Genomic DNA, 13,499 nt, shown 5'->3' with positions numbered 1-13,499 from the left:
CGTACAAACAAGTTACATTAATGTTCTGGCAAAGATGTTATTCTGCCGATACCGGTTAGTGTTTATTAATAGTGCGCGATATACCTACACAAAGAGGCCCTAAAATCTACATAATATAAAAAGTTATACAAAGACAAAATTGAGTAGGTATAATGTGCCGAACTTAGAATAGGAAAAAATCTGATAAGTATTTTGTGACTATTTAATAGGATTTCAAAGCAATACTTTTTTTCAATGGATTTTGTAGAACTAAGACTTAAGTAATTATTATAATTTTTTAATTATTATAGAAATACATCAATAATTTTATTAAAATTGAAATGCAAAGTATTTTTCGTGCAAACTATAATTTTCAAGTGACAATATTACAAATATAGACTCTTTCCTATTTGTAGTTCTGACCAATAATAATAATTATTATAAGAACGATTTATGTGAGTTAAATATAATATTATGTACATATATATGGTTTTGGTATTTTAGAAAGCACATTTTTTTGAATCTTGACATCGTTCGCCTTAACAGAAGGCAGTAAAGAGTTGCAAATTACATAGAATGCGCCTACGCAATCTCGTACCTACCTGGGGGGCAATCACACCCAAAAACGGAAACAATGGAAGGAAAACATTAGATTGGAGAAATCAGAGTAAATGAAATAAAAGACTGACGTATATTTAAGTTAGTTTTCATTTACTTTAAGCTTGCTCTTTTCTTTTACACCTCTCCTGTTTTCTTTTACACCTCTCGGATATTCATTTACATTTAAATATACTAAATATGTAGTTTGAATATTTTCATATTGCTTACTTTTTTTGCATTGCAATAATATGGCGAATTTTATAGACGTTATATAAAAATCTCGTCCGTCGTCATATCGTGCCTAATATAGCGTGGAATCACCTTCTCGGTTCACTTCACTATCTCGAGATCTGAAAAATGTTTTCTCTTTCACCGAATGACGAAAATCTAAATATTTGACAATCTTTCTGTACTGTACTGGCCTGGATCTTGGAGCCAGGTTACCGGTTCAGTAAATTGTTTTTCTAAATACAACCAAGAAAAGGTCCTGCCTTGATCCTTTCCTGAGTTAGGTAAGTAATAAAATAGGTAGTAAATAAGTGATGAATGACCGAGTTTTAATGGGGTAGCTATATGGTTAGTAAAAAAGAATATATTTTTAAAATTTACGACGCATACGGTTTCCAATAATAACATTATTTTTGGGTGTTTTACGGTCATAAAGTTAGAATAATAAAATTTTATTGACCAATATAGTATCGTAAGTGGCCGACATAAATCGAACCCAACAGCTTATAGTCATTTCAGTGTTTCAGCGGGCGCGACGCGTTATGTATAAGCAAATACGCTCCTGCCACCGAAAATACGCGTATTGCGTCATATCAATAACGCTACGCCTCCTATCACGCACATTACACAGAAATTACGAGTGTAAATGAGGATCCACACCTGCGAGCTCAGGCTCATGGGCTGCTCAGCCCGTTGCTGTTGTATATGTCGCAGGGAAATTGCATAAGCCGTTAGTTAGCCAACTCCCTTAACTAAGCACACGACCTTGACTGCGATCTCACCTGATGGTAAGAGATGATGCAGCCTAAGATGGAAGTGCGCTAACTTGGAAGGGGTATGGCAGTTTCATTAAACCCATACCCTTGAACGATTTCTACAAGGCATTGTACCAGACCTCTAAATCGCTTGGCGGCAGGGCTTTACCAGCAGGGTGGTAACTGGTAACTAATCACGGCCGAAGCCTCCTACCAGTGCCAGACCAGACCAGAAACAAATTAGAAAATATAAATTTCTACTTATGAGACCACGGCGCTCACCACTGCGCCAATGAGGTTGATATAATTAAACTATCTTCAACAAATTAATTAATAATCTCAAATTATTTAAAAAAATTCAAAGCAATTTTTAATAATTACCTACCACAATGTAACAATCACAATTACCTCTGATTGGCTGACAGACTAGTTTTAGCTAAAACGAATACTTGCAGCAAAATTGTAGCAATGCGATAACTACAACTTTCATGCTATGGAGACTGTTAATGGAAACTGTACAATGTGGTGGGAAGTTCATTCAAACATACCATAGACATAAATACAAAATGCTTTATAAAATGTTGTTTTATTTAATGCACAGTTTTGTAACCCTTCAATAGAAAAATCAATCAAATGAAATAGAAGTACAATTAGTGGTGGCCTTATCGCTTTGAAGTGATACAGAGACTGCAAGAGTCCTGAACTATTTGTTGCTTCCAAGAAAGAGTGGTGTTTTATATTAAGCAATAGTTAAGTTTGGTACTTAAGACTTCAGCCTCCTCTTCCTAATATCCCGTTTGATCTCAGGCATGCACATCCATTTTTTAGAGTTATATGTGCATGTTAAGTAATTAATTAATATCACTTGCTTTAACAGTGAAGAACCTGCATGTTCTCAATAAAGTTCTCAAACCTTTGAAGACTGCCAAATGCCCATTTGGGCAGCATAGTGTGAGACTGTAAAGGACTTAAGCCATAGTACTATGGCCCAAGTAGCCTAAGTATGGAATCCCAGTCTGAGAGGAGACCCATGCTCATTATAAATTGGTATCGTTCAATGGATCAAGAAATTAGATCATCATCTCGTAATTTGTTTGGAACTAGCTTTTTCCCGCTATTTTTTCCACCTGCATCTATTTAAGTATATTTTTTTAAACGTTGGACTTTCTCAAAATCTTTTTTTCATCTCTAAAAAAATCCGAGTTAAAGAGAGGATCTAAAGGTCCAAAATATCACCTTTGTTGAGCGGTTTGAGTTGCATGTATCAGTTCGTTTCATCTTATATAAGTAATATAAGTACTGTATATCCAAACTGGGACTAAATATTATAATATTTTTCTCGGTGATATTTTAATTTAAATAAATAAAAACAAATTGAATAACATACCATAGCGAAGTCTTCATAAAAAGTCGTTAAAACTCACGGCTTTAAAGCCTTTCAATAGGAAAACAATTTTCGTTTTAAATATTTATCAAATCACTGGAAAATATTTAAAGTTTATGTCAGAAATGGAAAAAACACACGATAAAGATTTCGAAAAATTAAAAGTTAAAACCACCTTCACATTTCACAACGCAAGCCACAAACCATAGATAATACAATCAAAGAGTAAAGACCACCATAAAAAAAATCATAAACCATGCCATAAACCACAGATTGAAGAAGAGAATGAACAAAATCTAGAGATTCCACGGATTGGACAAGAAACGGGTAACATTGAAAAGATAAATCGCAACTAATGGCAGAGCCACATACTTGTGACCTTCTTGTGACAAACAGCAAACAACAAGTACTAGCAAGCGTGTCTGGGTAATTGCTTCTTTGCCAACGCTCATCTTTTGATCCGATTGGCTGCAAAGCTGCAAGGTGGATGCAAGCCAAACTATAGCCAAACACTGTGTGTAAAAATATCCGTCATTCATAACTAGTTACAGATGGTCTTTACAGGCAAGATGGGTGAGGGAGGTGTTGAGGATGGAAAACGTGGAGAGGGAATCGCCCTCCTCGCGAGCCTTAGCCCTCAGGAGGACCTGTGAATAAATTTCACTAGGTAACCCGTTGTTCCCAGTGTGGTCCTCGGGTTGGTTGGCTTGCTGTGGTTCCGGCATGCCTCTAAAGGTTTTTGGTCTGTTGCGGTGGTTATCTGCTGGCGGAATAACGGAGGATTGTCGGTCCCTTGTACTCCGTTATTGTGGTGGGATGGAACTTCGTGAGGCTTTTAGTCGGTAGGAGTCTAACAAAACCACTGCTTTCCACCTGTGGCCGGTGGTATTCATGACAGAGATCTATATCTATCTGACAGAGTACTTGCAGAGTATGTACATTGAATATAGTATCCATGACGGATTTTCCCTCAGAATAGTGGCTCTATCAAACTCAATGGATTTTCCTCACTGAAAAAATAGGACTAACTAGGTACTTAGGTAACTATGCCAAAGAAAAGTCAAAACTCGAAACAAACTGTCATATGATATGATATTGGCATGGAGGTTTGTGTGACTTCAGTTTACTGGTCTGTGGTGACTGTCAAGTGACTGTCATCAATCAACTGTAATTATTGGGTGGTCACGTGGTTTTGTTTTTGTGATGTGATGAAGGTAGTAATTACATTCCTACTCTTTGATGATAATTCTCAATAAATTAATTTGTTTTAAATATTGTAATTGTAAATTACATAGTTTGTTATGTGTAATAGTTGAATGTATGGAAGTAAACGCGTGCGTAGGTTACACGGTCATCTAAAAACATGGAAGCGGATTCAACTACCTACGAAACTAATCCAAAATCTCAAATTAATGAAATTACTTTACCATTCAATACAAGTCCGGGGTAAGGAGAATAAATTATTACAATAAATTATGTAGTATTACAATAAATTATTTTTTTCCCATGAGTCCCTTGACAAAACTTTCTGGAGCTGCCCTGAGCTCCTGTAACCTTATACCATTCACATGTTTGCATGCTCTGTTTAATACCTAAACCTATATAATGCAAAAACTGCATCAAAATCGGCTTAGAAGTTAATCAGGATAGTGGTAATAAATATACAACGCCAAAAACAAATGCTTATACCGTCTCTTTTATCAAAAGTTAGCTAAAAATTGACTGAGCGACTTTAATATTTTAATGGTGTAATTACAGGAATTTGAATCTGTATAAAGAATTAATTAGTTGCGATGGGATGCGTAACTTGGAAAGTAACTTAATAGGAAAGCTGCAATCTTTTGGACTACTTCCTTCAAATATTACGTGTCCCACAAATGGGGCAAACTGTAAAGTTATATGCAAATCAGCTCGAGTTATTGACAGGTAAATGTTTTAATTTATTTATTAGTTGATCCTCATTGAACCAGATTAATAACTATAGAAGGGCTATTTCAAATATAGTCCACCACAACAGTACCCATATTCTACTGTCTGTACTGGACCTGTCTGGACCTTATTACTAAGCCTTTGCTGCCTGTCCATCTGTCTGTCTGCAGGCTGTATCTAGAATGTATTTCTTTTGCTGCTGCTGCTAACAACTAATAAAATTTTCAAAATGACTGTCATTGAAAAAGATCAAAAAGTTTTATTTCTAAAACGATAGTATGACACTTGATTAGTTAAATCAGATTGTTTTGTCTGCGATTGAACCCCAAATAAATGTAAATATCACTTGCTTAATGGTGAAGGATAACATTGTGAGGAAACCTGCATGCCTGAGAGTTCTTCATAATGTTCTCAAAGGTGTGTGAAGTTTGCCAATCAGCACTTAGCCAGTGTAGTAGATAAAGACGAAAGCTCTTTTTATTCTGAGAATACTATTCATTTTATATTCCACCATATTATTTATTGTCGAATGTTATTTCCCACGAACTTTTTAAATAAGTATTTTATCAATCCAATAATAATCATTTTGTATCTTTTTCTAACTTTTCAGAGTACAATGGCTGTGCGAAGGGTGCAGTAGGAAGCAGCCAATCCGAACAGGGTCATTCTTCTTCAAGCTACCATGTTCTCTACTTCAAACTATGCAACTGATACTGGCGTGGTGTGAGGATGCTGATGTTACGACTGCTGCACAATACTTTGGTAATTTTATTCTTTACTAGGACAAGTTATGTGTGTAAAAATTCCAGGACAAAATGTAGCCTATTGGCGAAGATTCTGTTGTCCTTATTTCTAAATTAAGTGTAGAGCATATCTGCATCTTTTTCTTTTTAATATTGCTAAAAAAGGACAAAATATGAATTTTACATTTGAAAACTCTAAATTATAGTGCACACTACTTTAAACAGTAGGCTCCCAAGTGGTAGCTAAAGCTGTGGTTAAAGTCAGGAGGTTTGACAGCTCTAAATTAAATTTAAAACTGTCAAATTGTATCTTTTGTCTGTTTTTTTTCATATTACATTAGTAAGAAGAGGGTGCTCTATATTACTCTAAAATTAAGTTGTGGTCAAAATCAGTATCACTCTCTAGGATGCAATCTATTTCTGTAGTTTGTACCCGGTTAAACAGATAGGTTGTGAAAAAGTGACAGATAAACATACTTTTGCATTTATAATATTAGTATGGATTGATAAAAAAGATAATAAAAATTTACAAAAATACAAAGCTACATTAGGTGCAATGCACACCAGTAGCATAGTACAGAGTGAAGTTGAGGTTATTTTTATAACAACTTCAAATACTTTTTAATTTACTCTCAGACTTGGGCGCGTTTGGAACCCTCGTAGCTTTAGTTTTAAGTTACGTAATTAATTATCACCACTATATCGTACAAATTTAAGGTAATTGCTATTTGACAAATCGCAAAAATGCTGTACTTTGAAGTAAATTGTTTATTTTTCTAAAGCATTAACAGCTATTAAATACATGCAATTAAAAACTTCAGTTTGTGAAGATTATAAGGGCCTCTTTTTATTTAGTATACATTATCCCAATAAAAAAAAAAACCAAGTTGAAAACATTGCTGTTCGCAACTTGTTCTGTAAAAGTTTTCTTTAACATCTTGATACTTTGAAGCCAACCTCCAGAAAATGATATGTTTAGGTTTAGCAATCAATTTTAACTGTTAGTTTTATACTAAATGTTTTTCGTTTCTTAAATAATCTAAAACTAACCAAAAAACTTCCTGTGCTATTTATTTTCTTGCAGGCGCTCTATGGAATTCAGTGTCCACTGGACTGTCATGGCGGAAGGACTGCGCGCATCATTTCGTCGCAAAATATTATTTAAAATGAATTTAAGCTTATTATTTTTGAATGAAAGTTGTGTTTATAATCGTTGAAAAATAAAATAGGGATTTTTTCATTTCTAAATAAAGCCTGCTTATATACTAAATTTTATTCTAAAGTTACGGTTTTACCAGGTAAATACTCGGAGGTTGTCATAGATTATGATGACAGATAGTAAGTGTTCTAAATAGGTATTATACCTATGTTAGGAGATAGCGCGCCTCGTTCCGGGTGCCGTGTTCCGAAATGGATTTCGTAGTAGTGCAAGTTTGGTGCAAGACCCACATGACGGAGGGGTATGCGTCAGGCATTTCCTGTGTACAAAAAAAAGACCTATATTTCGGATCCATATTTCATCACTGACAATATGCACTATTCAAAGACTGTTCTTCAAGCATTGAGGAATTTTGGACAGAGACATCTCGAAGGTTCCCGAAGGCTGCCTGAGTTAGATTTGTCGGCTAGCTAGCTTTTTTCGAAATTGGACTTACTTAGCTGGATTGTGTGTTAGAGCTTTCTTATGAGATATTATATGTACATAATATAACCATCATAAGAAAGCTCAGATTCATGCTGCGGGCAATGGGGAGAGCCTAGGAAGAGCCTAGAGTGAATAGGCATCTTCTAGGTAAGCGTGCTCCAACTTGGACCTCATCATTGCTTTCTTTAAAGCATGATTGTCGTCAAGCGCAAGCGCAAAGATTCAGGCGGCGCAAACCCGTAGCATGTGGAAGACCCTATTAAAGACCTATGTTCTCTGTGGACGTCTGTCGGTTGATGTTGATGATTATGTCTTTAGTGCAAGTAGTTCAGTAGTTTCAGAGTTTATCGATAACAAACAAACAAACCTTTCCTCTTCATAATATATGTAGTTAGTAGCGCAAACTTGGAAAAAAATCTCGTGGACACTCTTTGATTTTCCGAGATAAATGTCATTTTACCTGACAGCCCTAATCAATTTTATCACTGATATTAATAACTAATTCATAACCGTTAAACCTAAGTGTCAAAATCTCGTTTTTCTAGTCGAGTTCCGTAGGCTCTTTGAACCCACTGCATTATTATCCCAAGAAAACCTACCATTAGATGTAGGAATAATGGAAAGAGGTCACAACCCTCAGCAATAAAGAATACGATGCGGAGAGAGATGTCACTCTCAAGGTCTTTAAATGTATCCATGCAAAAAACCACGTCGACTGGTTGCTCCGTTGCAGCGTGATTGAATATTAAACCAACAAACACACTTTCGCATTTGAAATATGGCCAGTGATTATAAGAAACAGTTTAAATCTCTCTCTGCTCTCTGAGAGACGTTAGGCAAAGTGAACACGAATTATGACACTTCTGTGTTCTTATACAAGCTTAGGTCTCTCAATTTTGTCAATTAATGTCAAATTTCTTTCTCAGATCAAAACCTAGTAAGTGGTTTAAATTCAAAAGAAGTTTAGGCCGTAGTTCTTTCTGGTCCAATGCGGAATGGCATACTTCACACACCTTTGAGAACATGGAAAACTTGCAGGTATGCAGGTTTCCTCACGATGTTTTCCTTCGCCGTTAAAGCAAGTGATATTAAATTGCTTAAAACGCACATAACTGAAAAGTTAGTAGTGCGTGATTCCGGGATCGAACCCCCGACCTTCGATTAGGAGGCGGACGTTCTAACCACTAGGCTATGACAGTTCTTAAATTAAAGGGGTTTAAATATTTTAGTGTGAAGACTGGCCAACACATTTATTCATTACATGTGCATCATTTTCTTTTTTAGGGTTCTGTACCTCAAAATGAAAAACGGAGCTCTTAAAGGACCACTTTGCTGTCTGTCCATTTGTTGTCTAAAAACATTATGTAAGTATGCAAAGTATTTCCCTTGCAAACCATATTTTAACAGTTGACATGTAGAGGTCATTGACTTTTCCTATCTTACTTTTAAGTTTTAATGCATTATTAAGTATTTACTGTTTTGACATGGTATTTAGATAATGGGTGATATTTATTTTATTTAATCTAATTCCTTTTAAAAACTTAGTAAGGCGCATTAATCTATAAAAACCTAGCCAGTTCAAAGACTTACTATGTTTTAAAATGGTCAAAGCGACTTACTAGCTTTTAATTTTACTTTAATGTGGGTGTCCTTACAATACAACGGGACATACTATGAAAGTTAGGCTTATGACATAAAACGATTTTCGGAAAAATGACATTTACTTTGTTTTGATATGGGGCGGTCGATATAATTAGGTACTAGGGTAAAGGCTCGAGTAAATGAACAGATTGGACGTTTTTACATGTATTAAGAGCTGGAATAAAAAACCGGCTGATATACCTTTTTTAAATATTTTCTTACAAATTCTTACACTTTTTTCAATTTCAATTTCAAAACCGTGTTCCGTTCAAACCGTTCAAAAGTGCGTGTGCGTGCGTCCATGTGTGTGTGTGAGTGTGTTGTATGTTTGTACGAGTGTTTGTGAGTGTGGTATTGCGTTGTATAACCACATGAGTAGCGAACAGAGTCAAAGCTTCATACAAGCGCGCTACGATAGGTACACTACTACAAGCTTGAGGCGCGTGTGTGCGTGAGCACAGGCGCTACGTCGCGTACGGAGAGAAATCGGTTTATACCGGCTCGGCCTGTGCTCAAGCTCAGGGGCTGCAGTACACGTCGCGCGTCGTGTTTTCATTTAATTTAATGTTAATGATAATAATTTAAATAGTGTTTAAAATCTATTTTCTTGAACTGTCATAGATTTTGTTCAAAATCAATATCTGAGGATCCCTAGGATCACAAAACAGGAAATTGTTACCAAAATTTAAAAAAATCGACGCCATTTTGTAATTCTTTGTTAATTGACCGATTTCGTTCAAAATCGATATTTAGAGCTCCCTGGGATCACAAAATAAGAAACTGTTACCAAAATTTAAAAAAGTCGACGCCATTTTGTAATTCTTTGTTAATTGACCGATTTCGTTGAAAATCGATATTTAGAGCTCCCTGGGATCACAAAATAAGAAACTGTTACCAAAATTTAAAAAAGTCGACGCCATTTTGAAATTCTTTGTTAATTGACCGATTTCGTTCAAAATCGATATTTAGAGCTCCCTGGGATCACAAAATAAGAAACTGTTACCAAAATTTAAAAAATTCGACGCCATTTTGAAATTCTTTGTTAATTGACCGATTTCGTTCAAAATCGATATTTAGAGCTCCCTGGGATCACAAAATAAGAAACTGTTACCAAAATTTAAAAAAGTCGACGCCATTTTGAAATTCTTTGTTAATTGACCGATTTCGTTCAAAATCGATATTTAGAGCTCCCTGGCATCACAAAAAAGGAAACTGTTACCAAAATTTAAAAAAGTCGACGCCATTTTGAAATTCTTTGTTAATTGACCGATTTCGTTCAAAATCGATATTTAGAGCTCCCTGGGATCACAAAATAAGAAACTGTTACCAAAATTTAAAAAAGTCGACGCCATTTTGAAATTCTTTGTTAATTGACCGATTTCGTTCAAAATCGATATTTAGAGCTCCCTGGGATCACAAAAAAGGAAACTGTTACCAAAATTTAAAAAAGTCGACGCCATTTTGAAATTCTTTGTTAATTGACCGATTTCGTTCAAAATCGATATTTAGAGCTCCCTGGCATCACAAAACAGGAAACTGTTACCAAAATTTAAAAAAGTCGACGCCATTTTGAAATTCTTTGTTAATTGACCGATTTCATTCAAAATCGATATTTAGAGCTCCCTGGGATCACGAAATAAGAAACTGTTACCAAAATTTAAAAAAGTCGACGCCATTTTGAAATGCTTTGTTAATTGACCGATTTCGTTCAAAATCGATATTTAGAGCTCCCTGGGATCACAAAATAAGAAACTGTTACCAAAATTTAAAAAAGTCGACGCCATTTTGAAATTCTTTGTTAATTGACCGATTTCGTTCAAAATCGATATTTAGAGCTCCCTGGGATCACAAAATAGGAAACTGTAACCAAAATTTAAAAAAGTAGGCACCATTTATAATTCTTTCTAAATTGACTGATTTCGTTCAAAATCGATATTTAGATCTATTGATCGATATTTAAACTAGGCAATCACAACAAAAACAAACTTTACCATCTTGTTGAACAAATAACTATTGTTAATTAAATTGTATTTGCCAACCCTACCAAAATAGTTATAAAATTTGCTCGCTTCTTAGAAGCTTTGCCTCTGTTTGCTACTCTGTGGTATAACACCATGTTAGTAAATCTTAGTATATTTTTAACCGACTTTAAAAAAAGGAAGAGGTTCTGAATTCGTCGGTATCTTTTTTTTATGTATGTTCCCCGATTACTCAAAGACGCCTGGACTGATTTGGATTTTTTTTTTGTTTGATAGGGTATACTTTGCAAGTGGTCCCATATAAATTTGGTAAAGATCTGATGAATATCTTTGAAGATGGAGAACAGAACTCCTCAATGGATAAGAGCAAATTCAATTTTTTTTTAATGTATGTTCACCGATTGCTCAAAGACGCCTGGACCGATTTGGAAATTATTTTTTTTTTGAAAAGCTAGGTATACTTTGCAGGTGGTCCCATATAAATTTGATGAAGTTCTGATGAATATCTTCTGAGATGGAGAACAGAACTCCTCAATGGATAAGAGCAAATTGCTCGCGATCAGTGTAATTGCTTAGTAAACAGTAGGGTTTTAGCTGGGCATGGCATATTATTATAGTACAGTGGGGCCACTAAAAATTTTGAAATAAATAATTTTCAAAAGAAAAATAAAACCAACTTCAAAAACCACAATAACTTAAATTATTTTTTACTTTTTAGTGTTTGTGATTTTGAAATCGGTTTTATTTTTCTTTTGAATTTTTTTTATATTTATTCTGGTATTCTTCTTTCTTGGATATGGATCCCTCTTGGGTATCCCCATTTCTCTCTGTCTTTGGTACTATCAAGCTAATTTTCTCTCGCGATTTGCACAATAGCATTAGACCAACGCGTCTTCGGTCTACCTACCTGTCCTTCTTTCATCTGTAAAAATCGATACAATATGACCATTTGCATTGCAGTTTTAGGGCATGTCTCAAGGTGTCTGTAGGCTTTGTCTTTTTTCTTATGTCTTCAATTCTCACTTTGAATATTTTTTGCTTAATTTATGCAACTTGCCATCGCCCTTTAGCAAGTTACTATTTCTTTTTATATTCTTTGTCTGGACCCATGTTTGGCTGGCATAGGTAAGGCATGGCAGGATGCATGTATCTATAACGGATCTTTTAAGATGTACTGGGTAAGCTCCTTTCATTCTTTCCTTTTGTGCCCAGTAAAACAAGCATACTCGGGCTACTTTGAGAACCCATTAGCAGCTAACAGCAAGGCCTGGACTCCAATTTTTATATGTGGAAGCTGTATTTCCTCGTTGCGTTTATGAGCAAATAAGAATAGTTAACTACTTTTACTAAAAAAAAATTTTATTATTTGGCGCAAACCATCTAAACACCATGATGATTATTATTTCTGCGTTGTGAATATTACCAGAAGAAACAGCAAAAAAATTGTTCCAAGCGGCTCTATTGTAACTTGCAGTCTGCAATTTGAACGATTCTGACTTCTGGTGATAAATCTGTACCTCAGCCCCAACCCAGTACCTCTAATCTACCATTTCAAGAACTTTCAGAAGGTAGTGACGATGTAGTGACTTTTTTACATCTCAACTTAGACCATTCAATCAAAATTATTTGGATCACTTAATGAGAGATCTTAGATTGTCTAAAAAGCATCAGAACATGTGGCTTCTCGGCTCAAAGGAACAAATCTGATAACATCAGACACTTGTGTTACGGTATATTATTCTCACTACTCTTAACACATTCAGTAGCTGATGTTGCACTTCCAGCGACTTGGATGCAACAAGGGCGTTAAGTTTCATTTTCTCTGTAGTCATTTGGACTGTTTTCCAGAAAATTTAGGTGACTTTCAAACTAAGATAACTATACCAAAGGGGATAATATCATATGAAAGGGCTCTATTATACATTCTAAAACAGGTTTTATTTATTATTATTATGTATAAGAGTTTTTGATTTATCGCGCAAAATGTAGAAAAAAATATACAATAAGTCAAAAACTGAAAATCTGACATTTTTTTAAAAATTCCAAGCCGAAAATATACTTAAGAATTTATTAATAGGAATCGAGAGTTTATGCACTAGATAGAGTTCGTTCATTCACTGAAATTTCCAGTTCATTTACTGGCAATTTATCCTTTTGTTAAATAAAATAATTTATAATAATTAATACCACGCATTTTATTTGATTTTTTGATATACTGTGTACAGATACACAAAAAATAAAAATTATATATAGAACAATTCTCATATATCTTAATTTTAGGTGAAAGTCAGGGTAATCCTTATTCGTTCATGTACTGGATCTTTTACCCTCCTACGTCAAAATACTAAAAGTCCGCGTAAATTTCGCAGATTGAAATGTCTGCTTGATTAATTGTCAATAGAGGGTCATGACATGTCAAAATTGCTAGTTTGAAGGTGAAATCGTCTAAGTCATTCGAGATGGTTTTCCTCTTAACAATTTCGACTATCAAAATGAGTACCTACAATTGTACCTCCTTTGAACAAATGATTTTGACTTTTACTTTGATTTTACTTCGGGATAATGGCGGCACCGTGTAGCGGGCGTCGGTTTTTTGAGTCTCGTCCATGCATTTTA

At 34.9% G+C, this 13,499-nt stretch overlaps 2 protein-coding genes across 4 annotated transcripts in view; one reads left to right on the top strand and one right to left on the bottom strand.

Annotated features, from left to right (window-relative positions):
• Positions 1–3,136, bottom strand: part of LOC123880936 — an 85,669-nt gene extending 82,533 nt beyond the window's left edge. For both annotated transcript variants that reach the window (XM_045929369.1, XM_045929368.1), the window contains exon 1: positions 2,950–3,136. The gene's annotated coding sequence lies outside the window, so the exon portion shown is untranslated. The remainder of the gene's footprint in view (positions 1–2,949) is intronic.
• Positions 3,137–4,130: 994 nt separating this feature from the next.
• The window catches only part of LOC123880951, a 17,311-nt gene continuing 7,942 nt past the window's right edge, over positions 4,131–13,499 (top strand). For both annotated transcript variants that reach the window (XR_006799381.1, XM_045929395.1), the window contains exons 1-3: positions 4,131–4,392; positions 4,705–4,872; positions 5,486–5,637. Coding sequence is in view for 1 of the 2 variants with exons in the window: in XM_045929395.1 (XP_045785351.1) it covers positions 4,310–4,392; positions 4,705–4,872; positions 5,486–5,637 (403 nt within the window). In the remaining variant the exon portion in view is untranslated. The remainder of the gene's footprint in view (positions 4,393–4,704; positions 4,873–5,485; positions 5,638–13,499) is intronic.

Source organism: Maniola jurtina, chromosome 3, assembly GCF_905333055.1.
Source record: "Maniola jurtina chromosome 3, ilManJurt1.1, whole genome shotgun sequence".
Classification (NCBI taxonomy): Eukaryota; Metazoa; Arthropoda; class Insecta; order Lepidoptera; family Nymphalidae; genus Maniola; species Maniola jurtina.
The sequence above is the reverse complement of the archived record's forward strand: the minus strand, read 5'-3'. Positions and strand labels throughout refer to the sequence as shown.